This window comes from Peromyscus maniculatus, chromosome 17 (genome assembly GCF_049852395.1).
Source record: "Peromyscus maniculatus bairdii isolate BWxNUB_F1_BW_parent chromosome 17, HU_Pman_BW_mat_3.1, whole genome shotgun sequence".
Lineage (NCBI taxonomy): Eukaryota > Metazoa > Chordata > Mammalia > Rodentia > Cricetidae > Peromyscus > Peromyscus maniculatus.
Genome location: NC_134868.1, coordinates 5441890 through 5457148, shown reverse-complemented (window position 1 = coordinate 5457148; position 15259 = coordinate 5441890). Strand labels below are relative to the sequence as shown.

The window sequence follows — 15259 nt, the reverse complement described above, 5'->3', positions numbered from 1 at the left end:
AAAGAATTTGAGAGAACCATCGTAAACATCAAAGAATAAATGGAGTTTAAAGAAGACATGAAGAAAGAGCTGAATGATTTGAAGAAGCATTACCATAAGGAGAATAAACACTTGAATGATCTCCATGGAAACAAAAACATAAAGTTGATTAAAATGATGAAGACAACCCAGGATTTCAAAACCCATTTATTAATGGAATAAAACCCTTTGAAAATAACTGAAGATGAAACACAGGAGGGAGATTACTCTAATTATAATACAAATAATACAACACAAGAATTCTAGTCCCTAAAGGCATACACTGTGATAGCTTTTTTCCTCAAAATAAAATAATTATCAAGACAGAGTTGTGATTGTATTCTGCTTATTGTGTAATTTTGTACTCTCATTTTAATAGTAGATTTTTAAAATAAATAAGTACAGGGAAATTAATATGGTTTTAATGTTATTTTCTAATGATATCCATTTATTGGATTTAAAGAGGAATACTAAAGAGAAAGGATGACTGTGTTCATAATGTTTACACTTACTTGTTTCATTAGAAATCTCATTTTCTGGACAAGGAGTACAATCAAAACAACAGATAGCCTTTCCTTCCATATGTGCTTTCCTGAATCCAGGACTGCAACTCTCACTGCACAGTGATTGTGGGGTCTGAGGAAAATCAGAGATGCACTAGTAACTACTTCATCATTCATGCAACATAACAATAAATACAGTGACTCAGTGAACAGCAACTTTACAACATAACATTGTGTTCTTCCGTTAAACTGATTCTTTAGAAGTTTTTAGTTTGTATATAAATTCATGGCCTAAAGAGAGTTCTCTAATCCTGATATTCTCTGAGAATTCATGAAAACTCTACAATTTGCATCCTGATAAATTCATGTTCACTAAATTAGTACTTTGTGGATATTTTGAACCTGGTACCAGATGTTTTTCACTTGCTATTTGACTGTCATGTGGAGAATAATTTCCTCTGCTGTGGACTTTTAGTGTAATACCACAGTATAAGACAAATACCAATAAAATACCTAACTATGGTATATAGCAATCTATACTATGTGTATTAGTATAGGATTCGAGTTCCTTTGACAATTTTATAGTGATGAATGTTAACAAAGACATTGTATTTGGATCTTATGAACAACATGAATCTAATGCAAAGATTGACAAATACACAAGACCAATTCTATCAGTATAAACAAAAATTCCTTAAATCATATTTGAGAAATGTACATTGGAGGCCAAGAACAGAGTAACCAGAAATCAAGAATAATAAAAACAAGGATATGATGTTAGTTATTTGTAGTTCAAAATATTACGTTAGCTTCCACCAACCTCTGTAAATCCTAAGGCCCACTCTATCATGTCCTCGTGTAAGGACAATTGCTGACCAGGAGGTGCAAATGGAGAAAACATTCCTACTTTCAACATGCGCACAAAATTGATTGGAAAATGGCAATAGTTGAGGATATCATATTCTGCCACAGATTTCCTTTTCTCATCCAAAATCACTTGGTTAGAATCCAAATGATAAAGCTGAGTATTCCTTAGAAAGGAGTGCAGCTAGGAGCAATGAATGGATCAGGTTAATCAGAAAGCAATACATGGAAAAGCCCTTCATCTCTTTTATTCATTATATCATGAGTCGGATTTACCACAACAACGAATAAAGCATAACAAGTTCAATGGTATGAAAAACTAAAATTTCCTAATATTCCCGAGGTCAATAAGATGAAACAAAATGCACTATGAGTCAGAACATGATTAATGTTGTTCATCCAGATCTCAGTAGTGCAGTGACAGCTTGACATATTAAACGATGATCTTAAGATATATAGGTGATATGTATTCTCATGTAGTTATTAATACACAAAGTCCTCTTTAAACATCATTTATGTACAATACCCATGTTTTCTCAGCAGCACTTAAGCATCCTAAAGTTATTTTATATATTGGTGGATTTAAAGTAATTCCTAATCAAACCATCATTTTTTATATAGAAAATATTTTTTCTGCTGAAGAAATAATTCTAGAAAAATATCATCTGATTTCTATGTGAATCCTGTATCCCATAGGTGTATTGGTGTATGCAAACATGCACACACACGCATGTGCACACACACACATACGCACACATGTAAATTTTACAAAAAACAAAATGAGAATGTTGACATAAAATGAATTTCCCATTCCATGCTGGTAATTTGTTCATCAGTATGATATCATTACTTACTATATTCTGTCTTACTGCAAACTGCAAAAAGATTTCTGTCTAAGATTTCTGTAAATCACACCCACAACTGGTCACTTTCTGTTCCCATAAATTCTTTCTTGAGAAAATTGTCTCTCTTATAATCTGTGGCATCAAAGAAGTGTCCATTACCTTCCAGGGGAAATGTATCAATCTCTTTAAACCTTCTAGTCCCTGAAATTCTACCTGATGAAGAAATAAATCATGAAGAATATGGGCCACAGCATACACAGCATTGTATAGGTTGTAACTCTCCTCACTCATGGCCATGTCAATAAATGGATAAGGTAACATTCCCAAGGAGGCATTGAGTGGACAGTTCTCCAGTTTTGTGCAGTCAGACTCAGAAAATGAACAATCAAAAACTGAAGACCAGTGTATAGCTAAGTAAATATCATTTGGGTATTTCAAGGGGTTAATAGCATGGATAAATTTTTTAAAACCTGCGATTTCCTTATGGTGGTGTGAAAACATGAGAGAACCATGAACTGGGTGTAAGAACATACTTTGTTTCATTTTGAAAGAATGATATGGTGAGGCCATGACCCAGACTTTTTGTGTCATTAGAGAATGTACTACCATGTGAAAAAATGTGATCAGTGAATCAGAGTCAAAATAGACTATAATCACATTTACTGATGATTTCAAGATGTGAAGAATTTCATCCATTTGAATATCTGGAGATAGTGATGATCTACCGAGTGACATGATTTCCACAAAGGCCACACAGATACCATTCTTGTCCATTTCTATTCTAAAGTCAGACCAAAACTGAAGGCTTCTTTCATCTTCTGAGATACAAAGCCCCACCCAGTTCCAGTGGAAATAAAGGATTAAAGAGATCATAGCATGGGCCAGAAAGGTGTCTTTAGGTGCCATCTGATAGACAGAAGTTAAATGGGTATTGGCACTCAGGATGGGATCATAACGCCCAATGGTGAGCTAAGGGAATAAGAGAGTTAATAATAATATGAAGATAAGTCTTGCACAATTATGAAACCTATTTGCACTTAACAATAGCTAAAAGTTTGGGAAGGAAGATTGTCTCTTTTCCTAATTACAGTCACCATCCATATCCTCAGAATGTTTTGGAATATTCATAAGACTCAGATTCAGAAAAATACATGGTCTTTTACAAATTCTACCACTAGTCTATTCCTAATGAAGATCCCTCAGTAATTAAGTTTAAACAGAAATTTTGCATGATGCATAAATCCACTTATCATTTTCCTCCATGAATACATCATTATCACTGAACAAATAATCAATACATTTCACTCTATTCATGCAATACTCACCTGTGGAAATTTGTACAGCTGCAGCAGTTCTCCAAAAAGAGCAGATGCTGTCCATGATGGTCCTGTAATTAATACTACAGACTTGCTCTCTTTCCTACAGTTGTAGTTAGGAATCATTCTGCCAATCCCTGAAATCCACTTTAAAGAAATATACATTGTGTCTACATCAATAAATGGGAAATTATTTGCATCAATTCCCAAAGTCATGTTTGGTAAAATATTAGAGTTTTTGTTGACCTCTTCAATGGCAAAGAGGAAGGACAGAAAAAACATGTAGGTCTTGAGCTTAATCCTATAAAGATGGAAAGGAATCATGAAGAAGAGGGTGAAAATCATGATTTTATTCAAGAATAATGCAATAAGTTTAAAGATTGTAGTTCATATAGTGACCAATTAAACACACTGAATTTTTACTTTGCCAGCATTTATTAATTGTACAAAATATTGCATTTTATCATTAGAGTTCATAGATGTTTATAATATAATTTTGTCCTTTTCAATTGGCTATTAGCAAAATAGTCCTCCCTGTCTTGTGGTTCCCCTTCCTCTACTGTAAGTTCTCCTAATACTTTCTATTCCCTCTCATATATTTAATTTAATAATTACTATTTTGTGTATACATACTGAAAACTTTATGACTACACACTGCTGATTCTATTTAGTTTTGCTCATAATGTAATACATGTATGTATATGAATACAAGTTATTATTCATATCTATTTAATTTATATATATTTTTGGAATGAATATTGGACCAATGAAACTGGTATTGGATAACCAGTTTGGTGACTCATTCCTGTCAAGACCATTTATCCTCCTCTTGGCAGTCATTAATAGCCTGTAGGAAAAGGGCTAGGGGTTCATGGTATTTTCTCCACTCATGTGGCTAAGTCTAGTAGTGTTGTCACCTCTCAAGCCTTGTTTAGGCTACCATACCGTTGAGAGTTCATTTGAACAGCTTTTTTTCCTATGTAGAGCATACAGTCTCACAGAAGATATCCTTATCCTCTGTCTTTTAAAATCCTTCTATCCCCTCTTTCATGATATTTCCCAGACATATGTGTAGAAATTGAAGTTATATCTATTAATTGCATTTAGGTACCCCTTAGTAACTTGTTACCTGTATACCAACAAGCTGTGGATTTCCGTAATTTAATTTTCTCTATCTATTGCAAAAATAATTTGTTTTGACAAAGAGTGAGAGTAAGAGCTACATTTATCTGTAAGTACAAGGATAAATATTTAGAAAGTAGTTAGAAATTACACTGGCTTAAGAAAGTATGAAACACCTCTCCTGGCCTCCATATTCTGGCCCACAACTCTAACGGCCTTACCAGAGGCTGTTTGGATCTTGGGACCAAGCCCTAGACTGAATGCTTTCTCTAGGCTACATATTCCCACCCACAAGCCCAGCTTCTTTACCAGAGGCCAGGTTGGTCCAATGGATTCCGGGTAAGACACCACCCACTGCTAACAAACACTCCTCAAAGCCTACTCAGCATCTCCAGACTGCATCCCCTTGCCTGGGCTCCATAATCTGTCCCACAGATTTGGCACAAAACTTCTGTTTAACACATGGAAAGCCTGATTCTAGGGAAACTAGGTCAGATTCTGCCCACTGCCAATTATCAATCTCTAAAGATGGCCCAACAATCTCTAAATATACCCTCTCTCTGACCTCTAGGGCAGACCACAACTTCAGGAGAAAACCTCTGCTTTACTAGAGGCCATACCAGTATAGAAATTATAGAGAACCAGCAGGTATCAAGAAACCCAGAGGCCACACAGGTACTTTGAACCTCAAAGGCAATGTGGGTATCCAAAAACTCAGAGTTCTTGAAGGTGACAAAAACAACAGCAGAAACACTCTACTGGGTCTGTAGACTCACTGGTCACCAGAACCCCTTGGTACATAGTCCAGAAGACCAGAAATGAAACTGAAACCAAGGAACAAAACACCCATCTAACAAAGACAAACTCAGGAACTAATAACTATAGTCATCCAAAATCAAATGCCTACATGCCAGTGTAAGAACACAATTAACAACAGAAAGGGCAATATTGCATCATCAGAGCCTAGTTATCCTATGACAGCAAGAACTGTCATAGGACCAGTGAGTACAGATCAAAAATAGATATACGAGGCAACCCTTTACTGGTGGGAAACGCCTCAGAGGGCCTCTTGCAGGCCCCAAAATCAAACGTAATATGAACATTCCCAGCCACTGTGGAAGAAATTCCTCTCCAGGACAACTGAATAAACCAAAGCCTAAGGTAAAAACCGATACTGCTGGATGATAAAATAGCTCTGACAGATTGATCACAGTTTACAAAGAACAGTATAAAATAAGTATTTTGGCAGACTTCCATAAATGAACAAAGACCAAAGCTGGAATGGCTTCCCACTAAATTCCCACCCAGCTGAATCACAAGAAAATGACCTTAAGAATAACATTATGCAGATGATCGCATCTTTAAAGAGGAAATGAAAACACCTCCTAAAGTAATTCAGGGGAAGATAATAAAAATATTGGAGGAAAGCAATAAATTCCTTAAAGAAAGAAAAAAAAAACAGGTGAAAAAAGCTGTTCAAGTCCTGAAAATGGAAATAGAAACAATAGAGAAATTACAGAGGGAATTCTGGAAAGTGAAAACCCAGGTAAGAGAAGAAGAAATTAAAAGGACGCTTGGCTCAGCCTGGGAGGAGGGGACTGGACCTGCCTGAACTGAGTCTACCAGGTTGATCTCAATCCTCGGGGGAGGCTTTGCCCTGGAGTAGATGGGAATGGGGGGTGGGCTGAGGGGAAGGGGAGTGGAGCGGGAGGGGGGAGAACAAGGGAATCCGTGGCTGATATGTAGAACTAAATTATATTGTAAAATAAAATTTAAAAGAAAAAAGAAAAAGAAAAAAAAAGGAACCATCACCAAAATAATAAAAAGGAGGGAAGACAGAATTGCAGGCAATGAACATACAATAGAAGAAACAAATTCATAGGTCAAAGAAAATGTTAAATCTGAAAAATTTTTAACACAAAAATTCAGGAAATCTGGGACACTATGGAAGGACAAAACATAAGAATAGAAGGAAATGAATCCCTGCTCAAAGGTCAAGAAAATATATTCAACAAAATCACAGAAGAAAATTTATTTTAACTACAGAAGAACATTCCTATAAAGGAACAAGAATCAAACAGAATACCAAATAGATTAGACCAGGAAAAAGTTGTTCCTATGCCACATGATAAAGACATTAAATATGCATAGTAAAGAAATAATATTAAAAGCTTCAAAGAAAAAAGGCCAAATAACCCATAAAGGCATATGCATTAGAATTACACTGGGATTCTCAGTGGAGAGCATAAAAGTCAGAATTCCCTGGACAGATGTCTTGCATACTCTACAAGACCATGGATACAAGCCAAGACTACCAGTATAACTTTCAATCATCATAGATGGAAAAAACAAGATATTTCAAAACACATTCAAATTTAAGTAAAATCTCTCCACAAATACAGCTCTATAGAAGATAATAGAAAGCAAACACAAACCCAAAGAAATTAACTACTGCTACAAAATCATAGGGAAAAATAATTTCACACCAACAAAAGGCAGAGAAAGGAAACGCAGACACACAGACACACAGACACACAGACACACACACACACACACACACACACACACACACACACACACACACGCATGTACTATCGCCGCCACCACCACCAGGAATATAACAGGAATTACCAATTGCTAGTTATTAATATCTCTCAATATCAATGGACTCAATTTCTCAATAAAAAAAACCACAGGCTAATAAATTGGATACCATCCTTCTGCTACACTGAAGAAACAAACCTTAACACCAAAGATAGACATTACCTCAGAGTAAAGGATTGGAAAATGATGTTCCAATCAAATGAGCAAAGGAGGGAGCTAGTGTAGCTATGCTAATCTAACAAAATAGACTTCCACCCTAAATTAATCAAAGGAGACGGAGAAAGATATTTAATACTCATCAAAGGAAAAATCCTCAAAGATGATGTTTCAACTTTGAACATCTATGCACCAAGTGCAAGGGCATCTGTATTTGTCAAAGAAACATTATCAAAGTTCAAATAACACATTGAACTTAACACATCAATTGAAGGAGACTTCAACACCTCACTCTGACCAGTGGACAGGTGTAGTGGGTAGCCATTCCAGCTTGGATTTGGAAGTTCCAACCCCCATTGAGACTCAGGCAACTGTCACGCCTACGAGGCGGGACGAGGGGAGGCGCCTGGGGACCCGAGAGCTGGATGGGCCAGCGCTCTCTCTGTGCATGCTCTTGGTGCCGGGACGCTGAACGGTGAAAGGTGGACTGTGCAGAGCTCCGGAGCTAAGATAAAAGTTCATAGCACTAAGGGCCCTTATTAAAAATTAGAGTGATCTCATGCTAGAGACTTCATTGCATACTGGAAAACTCTAGAACAAAAGAAGCAAATTCACCCAAGAGGAGTAGACTGCAGGAAATAATCAAACTGAGGGATTAAATCAATAAAACAGAATCAAAGAGGACAATGTAAAGTAAGAAATGAAGAGATCGTTCTTCCAAAAAAAATCAACAAGATAGGCAAATCCCTATTCAAAGTAACTAAAAGACAGACAGTAGATTTTCAAATTAAAAAAAAATCAGAAATGTAGAGGAGGCTATAACAGCAGTCACCAAGGAAATGGTAAGAATCATTGGGTCATACTTCAAAAACCTGTACTACACAAAAATGAAAAATCTAATAAAACAAAATGGACAACTTTTCAATAGATACCACTTACCAAAATTAAACCAATATCAAATAAGCAATTTAAATATAACCATAACCACTAAGGATATAAAAGAGGTCATTAAAATCTTCCAAGCCTAAAAAGGCCTGGGCCAGATGGTTTTAGCACAGAACTTCACCAGACCTTCAAATAAGGGCTAATAATAGCACTCCCCAAATTATTCCATGAAACAGAAACAGAATATCACAAATTCATTTTATGAAGCCAGAGTCACCCTGACACCCAAACCACATGAAGATTCAACAAATAAAGAGAATTCCGGACTAATTTGTCTCATGAATATTGATGCAAAATACTCAATAAAATAATTGCAAACTGAATCCTAGAACACAAAAAAAAATATAATACACCTTGATCAAGTAGGCTTCATCCAGAAGATACAGGGATGGTTCAACATACAAAAATCTGTCAATGTAATCTACCCAATAAGCAAACTGAAAGAAAAAAATCATGATCATCTCATTAGATGCAGAAAAGGCTTTTGACAAAATCTAGAGATGTTTTATGACAAAAGTCTTGGAGAGGTCAACAACACAAGGCTCACGCCCAAACATAATAAAAGCAATTTACAACAAGCCTATAGTCCACACCTAATTAAACAGAGAGATACTCAACACAACTCCAGTAAGATAAGTAACAAGACAAGGCTGTCCATTCTTTCCATACATATTCAATATAGTACTTAGAGTTCTAGCTAGAGTAGCAAGAGAACTAAAATAAATCAAGGGGATACAAATTAGAAAGGAAAAAGTCAAAATATTTCTGTTGGCAGATGATGTGGATTTATATGCTGTGGGATGTTCTATATGTCAAATGTGTTGCTCTCATTGGTTAATAAATAAAACACTGATTGGCCAGTAGCCAGACAGAAAGTATAGATGGGACTAGCAAAAAAGAAAATTCTGGGAAGTGAAAGGCTGAGGCAGAGAGACACTGCCAGCTGCCATGAGGAAAAACAACATGTTAAGATATCGATAAGCCACAAGCCACATGACAACTTATAGATTAATAAAAATGGGTTAATTTAAGATATAAAAACAGTTAACAAGAAGCCTGCTACAGCCATACAGTTTGTAAACAATATAAGCGTCTGTGTGATTATTTTATAATTGGGCTGTCCAACTGCCGGGGCTTGACAGGACCCGGAGAAAAAACTCAAGCTACAATTATATATAAGTTATCCCCAAAATTCTATCAGAGAACTCCTACAGTTGATAAGCACCTTCAGATAAGTGGCTGGATGCAATGTTAACTAAAAAATCAGGAGCTCCCCCTATATACAAATGGGCCGCAAAGAAATCAAGGAAACAACACCCTTTACAATAAACAGTCAACAAATAGTATAAAATATCTTGGAGGAACTAAAACCAAGCAAATGAAAGACCTGTATCCCAAGAACTTCAAGTCTTTGAAGAAAGAAATTGAAGAAGATATCATAAAATGGAAAGATGTGCCAGGCTCGTGGATTAGTAGGTTTAACATAAAAATGGTCTATGCCACATGAGCAGGATACAAGTCTTTTATTGAAAGTGAGGCTCAGTTTGGTGGTGAGTCTCAAAGGTAGTAGATGTTATAAGAGGGAAATACCAGGCAAATGGTAAAAGGGACCAAAGGTACTACACAATTCAGGAGGTATGGGGGTGGACAGTAAATATAGTCTACCTGAAAAATTGTCGTGGGTAGTGTCTATATGGACCCTGTAAGAAAGAAAGCCGTGTTTTGGTGGTACCTTCCATAAGAAGGGTGATGGACTATGAAGAGAATACTGTCTAAGTCAAGCAACAGCGGGATTATGGATATTGATATCTATACTGAGATAATAAATCATAACTCTGAGGACTAAGAATTTGAGAACATAATGTGTTATGAGGATTATGTGAATTCAGCAAGGTGCATATGTTAGAGGTGAGATTTTTGTCCTTTGAGGGCTCAGAGTTATTATAATTTCACCACATAAATTTCTATAAATGCTAAATCATAGAAAGTGATCACACCTCAAACCCTATTGTCTTGTTTGATTTCTCAGTTGCCATAACTGTGAAATCTAAATGTTTCCTGTTTATGTTCCCTAATATTGGATATGTGGTTAAGTAGGTACTGTAGCTATCTAATTTATATCATAACTGTAGGCAACCATTGCAACTATTTGAGCCTATCTGTTCATATTTGACTAGTTCATGACAATGTTTTTGCCCTAATTACAAAAATGACTATTGAGAAAAAACTCAGATCAAGTTTTGGCTCTGTTTGTATTTTTATTTTTTCATTGATGTTAGTGTACCTATGTTTCTGTCTTTGGGGACAAAACATGTGAGTGCCACAGCATAAATGGAGATTTCCAAGAACACTTTTTGAGAAATTCTTTCTTCAATTTAACTCTAGATGGATCAGGGGGATGAAGACAAATCTGAGTTAGGTTGCTTTACCTTTGGAATCAGCTTGATAGCCATGTACTTTATTTTAAAAGTAGCTGTTTGACAAATGTAAACTGTAATTAAATCAATAAATAATTTGATACCTTCTTGGAGAATAAAGTTATGGACATTTTAGCAAAATCATAAAAAAGCACTAGATGACATAATGTTTTTGAAAGTTGATTAAGACAATGACTGTACACTGAAAATAGTATGACAATGCTTGAACATTAAACTACCTAAGCTACTGAATGTACGTATCCACCAACATGAGAAATCAGGACACTAAGATTTACAAGGTCATGCGAACAAATGGGAAAATGAAAACAGCATCCATTGAATGCTACTTTGCAAGGCATGTTTTGACTTTTTTATTCCATTCTGACTCTATTTGAGTTCCACAACCCAGATATGCTTAATTCTGTTAAGTACAACCATTTTTAATGCCATACAAGGATTTCTGTATTTTCAACTAAATCTATGTTGATCACATTTTCTAGTAGTTAATTCTTTTATTTCTATATCTGAAGAATTTCTTAGAGGTAGTGATTAAAGCTTGACAAAAAATTATATCAAGCTTACATTGTGATATAATCAATAGAAAGAGAAACAGGTGAGGAGAGAGAAGAGAGATGGGGAAAAGAAAGATCCTTCAAACTGTAAATTTTATACTATCCTAGATAATATAGGTGGGAAACAGGATAAAAATTAGATTTCTATCTTCAGGCAGAAGTTATAATTATTTCTACCATAACAATATAAGGGATCTGAAAAGATGTCTCTTAATTCCATTAGTCCAGTTATTTCAATAAGCCCTCCCACAGATTGTGATTCATGATAAATTCGCAGAATTATTAGTAAAGATAAATGACATAATATTATAAAAATTAATGTATATGCAAAAGCATGGGAATTTTGTCAAAGTATACTATAATAATAAAATATCAGAATAGATTTTAAAATACAAAATTGCTATCACAAAAATTAATGTATATGCCAAAACAAAAAAATATTTTCAAACATACTAAGATAAATGTATATTGAAGTAGATTGTAAAATACAAAGCAGTTTTATTAATGGGGAAACCAAAATTTACAGATAGTATTGCCCAAACCTGGAAATACAGACATTCTAAATTTGAATTTAAGGTAAAATCAAAACTTTTTTTCACAAAAATGTAGAGTAAAAAGTATCATGTATTTAAGCAATGACCAGGAATATGTTTGATTTCTCACTAGAAATGTTTCCAATTAGTCATCAAATATTTATTTATTTCCTACTAACTTCATAAAATTGAATTGTAATATTAATTTCACATAAAATAAAGCTAATATAAGGAAAGAAAAATTATTCACTTCTTGAACCATTTTCAACATTCCTGTTCAGCACTTTAAATTTTCCTAGTCCCCTTCTATGAGGTTTTCTTTACCTGACATCATATATGTATTGATGACAAAGAGAGCTCACTTCATGGTGAAATTTTTCTGTGTTCACACTTACCTGTTGACTACTACAATATATATCTGACATATTGTCAAATTATCAAGAGAAATGACGTTTTTTGGCTCATGGATTCAAAGGTCTCATTGTTTAATTGATCTTCTTCATTTCTTTTATATCTCTTATAATACAGCACATTGTGGATTATCCTTTGGGAGAACAACACCATATACATGACCAGATAGCAGAAAGAATAAGATATCCTCTAGCCACTTTGATGACCTTGTCTGCAATGATCATAGATGTGCTATTATATCCCACCTGTTACTGATGTCAACAACATCAACATCAGCACTCTCTAAGATGGCTGTCTCTATGATAAAAGATCATGGCAAAAAGAAAATTTAGGCAGATAGGGTTTATTTTAGCTTATAATTTTTAGGTTATACTGAGAAAGTCCAAACAGGAACTCAAGGCAGGTATTGGAAGCAAGAAATGAAACAGAGACAATGGCAGAATGTAGACGATTTTCTAATCAGTCTTAGTAAATAAGAAACACAGAGCCAAATACAGAGGAAATAGCCAAAGAGATCAGAGCAATAGCCACAACTAGCTTTAGCTTACCACCAGCAGTTGCTTGCCCAGAGAGAGCTTCTTCCTGTCTGACTTGTGTTTTCATTGCCTTCCTGTTTTGTTTTCTCATTGGCTCTAAGCCCAGTCATGTGACTTCCTCATTACTGCCTGTCTATACAGACCTCCAGGTCTCTATGGTTGCTACTGGGATCAAAGGCATGTGTCACCATGCTTGGCTGTGTCCTTGACCACACAGAGACTCTGCCTGGCATGTGATCAGATTAAGGGTGTGTGCTACCACTGCCAGACTTCTGCTTAATGGCTCTTTGATCTCTGATCTCCAGGCAACTTTATTTATTAACATACAAATAAAATATCACATTTCATCACATTTAAAATATCACCACATATCTCCCTTTTATTCTAATAAAAAGAAAAAAGAAAAAACTATAACTAATATAAGGAAAACTATATATATAATAAGTACAATAATTACATACATTATATACAAGCAATAAATATCTCAACAGTATATAGTCTATTTGACATTGACATTTAAGAAACTCAGAGAAAATATTCCGTTATCTATCCTATTTTGGTAAGTCCAAAATATACCTGACTCACTTTTTATCCTAACATATTACTAACAGGGAACTATCTTATAATGTCTTTTAAATTTATATACTTAGACCTCTTTATTGAGTTTCTTTTCTGAAATTCTTAACAATGAAAACTAAAACTATAACTACTAATTTTCAACTAACTATAACTATAACCATAACTATCTAATCTTCAACTCGCTCAGAGACCCAAGAAGGAAATAATATTACCTAATAAATCAGGAAGTGTACACAAGCAGCTTCAAAAAAAATGTAAGTTGACAGAAACAGGCAGCTGCCTGGACAATCACCAGCAGTTTCTCCACTACGTTGGGGCATCATCTTCAGCCTATAGGCTTAGCATATCTGAAAGATTTGTTTATGAGCTAGGATGTACACAAGGCCTACAATTTGACCTCACATTTGGTAACAGTGGTCCATGTACCAGAAACACTTGATTTCCACTAGTGTCCTGTCATGATTTAGGATTTTAAATTCTGGAAATTGTTCATGTTTTTGAATTCAGCTGTCCATTCTTCTTGGCTTGTGGGTGGCTTTATCTCAGCATCCCATTCTTCTCCACATCCTAATCTTCTCGGCTTGTGGGTGGCTTCATTTCTTTTATTAAATGCCAGTCTACCATTGAGAGGTTAGACTCTACCAACCTAGTTACTCTTTTTTTGTTTGTTTGTTTTCGTTTTATTCCTTTCCTCCTATGCTGCTTTTTGGTTCTTTTTATTTTTTAAATTTTATTTTATTTTATTTTACAGTACAATTCAGTTTTACATATCAGCCATAGCTTCCCTTGTTCTCCCCCTCCCACCCCCCTTCCCCTTCCCCCTAACCCATCCCCCATTCCCACTTTCTCAAGGGCAAAGCCTCCCCCACGGACTGAGATCAACCTGGTAGACTCAGTCCAGGCAGGTCCAGTCCCCTCCTCCCAGGCTGAGTCAAGCGACCCTGCATAAGCCCCAGGTTTCAAACAGCCAACTCATGCAATGAGCACAGGACCCGGTCCCACTGCCTGGATGCCTCCCAAACAGATCAAGCCAATCAACAGTCTCACCCATTCAGAGGGCCTGATCAAGTTGGGGGCCCCTCAGTCATTGGTTCATAGTTCATGTGTTTCCATTCATTTGGCTATTTGTCCCTGTGCTTTATCCAACCTTGGTCTCAACAATTCTTGCTCATATAAACCCTCCTCTTTCAAAAATAACTGTTTCAGCTTCTGTTCCACTGCACATCAGAAGCCATTGGTCCACTGCCTGTTCAGCTGCCTTCGAAGAAAGGGGCACTGTACCTTTTCTGGATTGCAAATCACTTCAGCGATGGTGCCATATTTTTCTGGCCTCAGAGGATGCCTGTTGCTAAAGCCACAACCACACTTGTCTTGGTAAGAATCGGTCGTCCTTTGTTTTGTGTCTTGTCTGTTCATTTTGTCCTGTTTCAGTAGTCAGTGCAAGGGCATTTCGTTGCACAGTGGCTAATTTTTGCCACAGTGAAAGTTAACTCCATATGCAGTTTCTTCAATGCCCATATCTTTTCTGAAGTATATTGGTGCTGCCAGGAGCTGACATGTCTCATAGTCAAACAAAAAAGAAAAAAATTCTAAGTTATTAAAACGTTTTAAATGCCATATTCTGTAGATGTCTGAAAGGTTTGAAGATGGCCTGTCTATCTAAAATATATCTGCTCGACCTTGAAAACATACCTAATATGACTACCAGTTTGATTGTAATATCTAACTACTAACTTTCATTTCTTTATATCCTAATAGTTGGTAACAATAACATTCAGCGATTAGCAAATTGCATTACATTGCTAAATGAACTTTTTAAGTACAATATCTTGAACACG

At 35.7% G+C, this 15259-nt stretch overlaps 1 protein-coding gene across 1 annotated transcript in view; it reads right to left on the bottom strand.

Moving 5' to 3' along the window:
- The window catches only part of LOC143269144 (vomeronasal type-2 receptor 116-like), a 66209-nt gene that overhangs the window by 14709 nt on the left and 36241 nt on the right, over window positions 1-15259 (bottom strand). The window contains exons 3-6 of the mRNA XM_076553831.1: window positions 3556-3847; window positions 2390-3199; window positions 1342-1569; window positions 531-654 (exon numbers count right to left, since the gene is read on the bottom strand). Coding sequence (XP_076409946.1) covers window positions 531-654; window positions 1342-1569; window positions 2390-3199; window positions 3556-3847 — 1454 coding nt within the window. The remainder of the gene's footprint in view (window positions 1-530; window positions 655-1341; window positions 1570-2389; window positions 3200-3555; window positions 3848-15259) is intronic.